We start from the raw sequence: 6,521 nt of genomic DNA on the forward strand, positions 1-6,521 counted from the left end.
GACGCGTTAACACGAAGCATGCAATTCTGAGCTGAAGAAAAAAGGCTTCTCCCTCTTTCTTCTGTTCTCTCTCTCTGACTTCCCACACCACACCACTCACTTTCTCTCTCCTTCTCTTCATGTCTTCTTTCTTACATCAAACGTAGATTTTCTTTTTTTCTTTTTTAATCTTTACCCGAGTTTTACTCTCGCAAAGTGGTAAGCAAAATATTTGGTCTATATTATTTATTTATTTATTTTGGATTTCTCCTTTAATTCAATGAATGGCCCTTGAGATCTTGCAATTGGAGCTTCCATTTTTGCTGCTTGTCCAATATTCTTATTCTCAGATCGACCCCTTTTCGGTTACTTAACTGGGGAAAGTTACTCATGAATTTTCTCCACTAAAAATGTTATTTTTTTTTGGTGGGGGGGTTTTGATTAGCTGTTTGACCTCTGTTCAGGTTTATTTGGGGAAGTTTGATTTGGGAAATGAACAAAGGACAGTCACCGGAGCCTCTTGATTTCTTCATCTGGACTGTTGAGGTTAATCATTTCTCTCCCTTGTTCAATCGATGGACTTATTTTCATTTGTTATTTACTTTCTAATAACAAAAACTTTTCCCTGTGATCTCCTTGATGTGATTTGCTCTTTTAACATGTAATTAGGTTTCTTGCAACAGTTAGTTTAACTATTGTTGGGTTCATAGCTTGAACTTTCTCCATGGTAGTCTTTTTGTGATGCTCATTTGTAAAAAGTAAAAGTGGAGATTTAACTTTGTTCTCATGTGTCGGAAAATTTGAACACAGTGTTGTCTGATCAAGTTGGAAATTTGGTGGATGATGTTCAAGTCCTTCTCAGTTTGGAAATAGTTGGCTAATCAAGCTTGTGCGTGCATTATTTCATTTAATTCTGAATCTCATCTTCTTTCTATTCTTGTCCCAAGTTGTCTGGTATTTACATATAGTCTTCAATTCTTGCCAGATAATTTTGTTCAATTCTTCAGTTTGACATTAGCAGTTTCTAAGATCATTTCAGAAGTGAGGGGTTTAATATTCTCTCGAGAAAATAATAGATTACATCGAATGCTTACCTACCCTTTTTTGCAGCACACCATAGGTGTAAATCTTCGTCTGATGAGTTCCCACTGCAAAGCTATATTCTTCTTTCTATGGTCTTTGGATTTCTGGACTTTGTTGTTGCAACTATGTTTTGGAAACATAGCATATGAAACTAGATTGAAATATTATTTTTATGTTGATTATGCCCTTAGTCAATGTTCCTCTTTCAGTGGTTTATCCTTGTTGTCAGTTACTCCGTTAAGTATGTTATTAAGCCCATACATATTAAGTGTAAACACTATAGATAACAGGGTATTATCTCGTAGTTCTCCTTTTATGTGTGTATCAAGGTCCCAAGATTGCAGTGTTATTTTACTCATGTATTGTGTATGTTTCTAGTTATGTGTTGTCTACATGCTTATTCAGCACTGTCTTACAGGTCTAGACTATTTAACGTAATTGATGCACAGTTAATAACTGATATTATCTAGTCTGGAATGCTTCCACATGTTTTCTTTTGATTCATTGTTGCTAACTGCATGATGAATTGTGAAAATTACACAAGAGTTATGTTGAGAACGATCTAAGCTTGGTGAATATAAAATCTGGGTGCTGTTACGCAAGTATATCATATAGTGCATCTCCATAGCAGAGTCCAAAATGTAACCGATCATTTAAACTAACATCTGAATTCCTGCTATCTCGTGTGTTTTACCAGGATGTTGGCTTGTGGTTGGAGACTATAAATCTTGGTAGTTACCGCCAAATTTTTAAAGAAAATGGTGTCAATGGAGAATATCTGGAAGGCATGTCCATGTTTACGACTGAACAGATCCTACGTTTTATAAGACGTTGCCACATGAAGTGGGGAGACTTCATCACATTGTGCAAAGAATTGAGACGGATTAAAGGTTTCTCTCTCTCTCTCTCTCTCTTCTTCCCCTTTTAAACAGTAAACAGACAAACACTTGCCAATAAACTCTCATTGAACATTTTCATTTTTACCTATCTGTTTTGTGCTCCTCCCCTGGTGAGGCATGATCATTGATGTTGTCACAATCATTTTCCGCTATTTGAACAATCTATAAGGAAACATGGATATACTAGAAGAATGATTAAAGTAGGGGTCTGGTATTGCTGTATTAGTGTGAGATATATCTAGAATTTTGATAACTTGTCTATTAGTTATTGGTACTGCTGTCATTTCATCACAGACATCAACCATTAAAGGGTCTCGTCATAGCACATAATTCTCTATATTGTGCAGCATCAAGACAAGCTGTGAATTACATTTTCTAAAGAGTACTCCTTCCTTATATATATGAGTTTTAAACTCTAAAATCATTTGTTTTCACATTCTTCTTTTCAAATTAGTGTTCCCGTTAAACATTTTTCTTTAATACATTAAACACTAAATATCATGGGTTTCTTCTCATTTAGTGCCTCTAAATATAAAGATTTTTCTACCTTCAAATGGAAAAAGGAGAGTTAAATTATATGCATTGACAGTTTTCACACAGATATCTAATAGGAATTTATCTATGATCACATCATTCTATTTATTAGCATGATCTGATGACATGCTAAATTCCCATCGAATGCTTATGTTAAAAAATTTACACTGAAAATACAGTAAAACTCCAAAAAACCAAACAGAAGACTGTGTCAGAGGAATCATTTTGGTAACAAAGAATGGCTGAATCAAATTTGAAATTAGTGATTTTTTGAAGGACCAAATGATATCATTATACAGGGTGAAGTCATCCAGAACATGATTGTCAAGACGTCCATTCCTAAACATGTGACATGTTTATATATAAGGAGACATGAAATGTACATATGCCTCTTGTGTTTGTTTTGTTGTGACTTTTCTTGCAAGATGATATATTCCTGTGATAACACTAAAAGAGAGAAGTGGGTGTTTACCCCAGTAAAGTTGAAGAAAATGGCTTTATCTGTTACCTGCTCCTAACCTCTGAAAGGCCATGTTGGTGTCTGTAGTGGCTTGTCTGAAAGGGGAGCAGAAGGTGCGGCGGCCGTGGTGGGCACCGGCATGCCTATCCACAGTGTTCTTAAAGGTTGCAAAATCCAACAGACAATCAAGAGTTGTTTCCCTGAAGCTGGAACCATGATACAAAAAATCTCTCCAACTGTACCAGTGTACGTATAGCAAATTTCTTTTTGCCTAGAAAACAAAAGATAGGAAAGAACTTTTTCTAGCCCTTTTTTTTATATATATATATATATTTTTTTCTTTGGATTCCAAAACCTGGTTGTTTTTTCTCCTCTGGAGAACTGTTATGTTGTAGAAGATCCTTGTGCACTAATTTCCAGTGCTGTGTAATTATGTATTCTATTATATGTGAACGAAAATACTATATATGCCGTTTCTCTTCATCTTCTAATACCCCATATTTGTACGTCTTCATTTCCCTGTATCAGTAGTAGTTAGTTTCTTCATATACCAGTTAAATTATTTGATATTTTCTCGACACATGTGGACCTACAAGTTTTTAACCCTTTAATAAATACAACAATACAACGATGACATACAGTATCACTTTTTGGCAAAAGCACCATTTTGATGCAACTTTTTTTTAAAATTATCAAAATGGACAGATTTGGAAAAAGTTACAGAAGTGAACAAGTGCCAAGGTGATACAATGTCACTGTGAAAAAGTTGTGCTACACGACTTCAGTTCAAAGCATTTTAAAAATTGAAGTCGTGTTAAAAATTGAAGTTGTGTTAAGTTAACACAATTTTAGTTTAAAAATGTACTGAAACAATTCAACTTTATTAATCTTCTTTTGTTTTCATTTACTAGTTTTTGATGAGTTATAAAAAGTGGTTTTTGCGTTGAATGAAGAGATATTATTGATAATTATTTTTATTAATTGTTTTAATGTTAATGAATGAAAGAAAAAATTAGGTTAAAATACTCCCTTCGTCCATGTTTTTGTTGAAAAATCTCAAATAGGTCCTAAGATTTTTTTTAGTCTCAATTAGGTCCATATTTTTGAAAATGTGTAACAATTAGGCCCGTTAATATAGAGTTAACGGTGTTAAGGATATGTCACGTGTCAGCTTCTCATTTTTTTGAATTTTTTAATTTTTTTAATTTTAATTTTTTAATTTTTTTTAATTATTTATTTATTTTTTTTGAAAATTATTCATGTCACGTGTCACATCAATATTGTGCCACGTGTCAAGTCAGTAAGGTGACACGTGTCAAGTCATTGTTTTAATTTCAATTTGGTCCATATATTTGTTATTTTAATTATATTTCAGTCCATTTTTTTTTTAATTTTCAATTTCATCATTTCCAAATTGAGATCAAATTTAACTTTTATATAAATTTTATAATGATATTTTTATTAAACATTTTAATAATATTAAGTTTATTTTATATTTTATTTTAAAATTTTAAAATATCTATTTTAACTTGTTACAAAATTGTTTTAAATAATTTATATACAAATGTTAGAGTTGGTTTAAAATTAACAATTTTATAAACTTAAATATAAAATTTTAAAACAATTTTGTAAAAAGTTAAAATAAATATATTTAAAAAATTTTAAAAAAATGGACTGAAATGTAATAAAAATAACAAATATATGGACCAAATTGAGATTCAGACAATGATTTGACACGTATCACCTTACTGACTTGACACATGGCACAATACTGACGTGACACGTGGTATGAATAATTTTCAAAAAAAAAATCAAAAAATTTTTAAAAAAAATTAAAAAAAATATATTTTTTTTTTAAAAAATTCAAAAGAATGTAGAGCACACATCTTTAACACCGTTAACTCTATACTAACGGAATGTGCCTAATTGTTACACATTTTCAAAAATATGGATCTAATTGAGACTAAAAAAAATCTTAGGACCTATTTGAGATTTTTTAACAAAAATATGGACCAAATGAGTATTTTAACCAAAAAAATTATTAGGATGTTTTCTCCTTGGTAATACAAAATTATTGAAAAACTCTATCACAAAATTTAAACGTTAGCGGGAGATATTTTGTCATAGGTGGTAAACTGGATTTTCCGATGAAGATTAATAAAGTTGATAGATTATCTGTACTTATAACACTGTTTGTTAGGAAAAAAAAAATAACATATTAAAAGTTTAGTCATGAGAATGTTAATGGTAACATATTTGTAATAATTTTAAAATCCATTATTTATTATCATTTAAAAGTATAAGAAATTATAAAACAGTTATGAATTTTATTTTGTATTTATGTTGGGTTTAGATGAAGATTATTAATAGGATAATTTAAGATAAAATTCATGGTAAAATACATTTTTGATACTTAAAAGAGTAAATTTGAGAGAAAATTAAATACATAAAAGACAATGAAAAACTTATGAATTTTAAAACATAAGAGAGCATTTTTATTACTTAAAATTGCATTATTCTGAAATTTAAAATAAAATAAAGTAAAGAATTTGAACCTAGTGTATAGTTTTGTTTTCATCTTCATGTTTTTTCTTCTTCTCCATGTTTTTTTTTTTCTCTACCTCTTTCCATTGTCTTCCTTATCATCTTCTTCATGTATAAAGATTTCTCTTTTTTTTTTTCTTTTTCTTACTTTCCTCTCTTATCTCGTGTTGCTCTTATTTCTTTTTTTTTTTCATTCATCTTTTTCTATCTTTCGTTTCTTTATTGATATTAATGTAACAAGTGATAACATTTACATTTTAATTGCTAAATATTATTTTATATCATTTTTTATACTTAACTTTTTAAAATTAGCTAATATTTTTGTTAAAGTTGAATATTAATATTTTTGTTTTTAAAACATATATTTACTTTTTTGCATATAGTTAAGTTGTCTACCAAAACTGGTAATTTAAAATTTTTAAACTAAAATTAGTTTATCTAAATAAAAATATTTTAAAGAATGAACACAATTTAAATTAAACAATTCAATTCCAATATTTTTAAAAAAATTTAGTCCAAAACAACGTCTCAGTGAATTTTACTCCTAACTTTGTATATTTTAATAATTTTGACGATTGACACCGTAAAATAGTTTTACATTTGACGCATAAAATTATATTACATTAGGAATGCATTTTTTTTTTCTTTAAATTTTAACTTAACCTGTAAAAAAGTTAATGTTTTTTTTTTATAAAAAATAATACCGGTATTTCGTTCCAGTCATTTATGCAACATCCACCAAAACCACAGAAAGTTAAAGTTTTAAGTAAAATAAGCAAATTTGTTCATCAAATCTTTCAAAACCAGTTAAAATGTTTGTCTCTGTCTATTATATAACCTTTTTTAAAAGATAATAAGATAATAATTTGATCGTATGTAATACTAATAATAATTTTAGTTATGAATCAAAATATTTAAATATATAGTTTAGCCCTTTATTGCAAGTATTATGTTTTCAGTGTAGAAGTATTGGAAAAAATTAAAGACGTTATGAGTAGATATTTTATTACACTTAAAAATTA

At 29.1% G+C, this 6,521-nt stretch overlaps 1 protein-coding gene across 1 annotated transcript; it reads left to right on the forward strand.

The window, feature by feature from the left end:
• Positions 1-3,446, forward strand: LOC114195328 (Sterile alpha motif (SAM) domain-containing protein). Its single transcript, XM_028085748.2, has 4 exons — positions 1-198; positions 444-525; positions 1,760-1,952; positions 3,043-3,446. The coding sequence occupies exons 2-4, from the start codon at positions 472-474 to the stop codon at positions 3,171-3,173; spliced, it is 378 nt and encodes a 125-aa protein (XP_027941549.1). The 5' UTR covers positions 1-198; positions 444-471; the 3' UTR covers positions 3,174-3,446.
• The last annotated feature ends 3,075 nt before the right edge of the window (positions 3,447-6,521 follow it).

Source organism: Vigna unguiculata, chromosome 8, assembly GCF_037176805.1.
Source record: "Vigna unguiculata cultivar grain cowpea cultivar isolate G323 ecotype 2 chromosome 8, ASM3717680v1, whole genome shotgun sequence".
NCBI lineage: Eukaryota > Viridiplantae > Streptophyta > Magnoliopsida > Fabales > Fabaceae > Vigna > Vigna unguiculata.

Excerpts from the sequence above, each read along its gene's own strand:
- LOC114195328 (XM_028085748.2), top strand. The coding sequence starts at position 472 with ATGAACAAAGGACAGTCACCGGAGCCTCTTGATTTCTTCATCTGGACT. Across the intron at positions 526-1,759 it reads TCTTCATCTGGACTGTTGAG|GATGTTGGCTTGTGGTTGGA; the intron begins GTTAATCATTTC and ends GTGTTTTACCAG. Across the intron at positions 1,953-3,042 it reads AGAATTGAGACGGATTAAAG|TGGCTTGTCTGAAAGGGGAG; the intron begins GTTTCTCTCTCT and ends TGGTGTCTGTAG.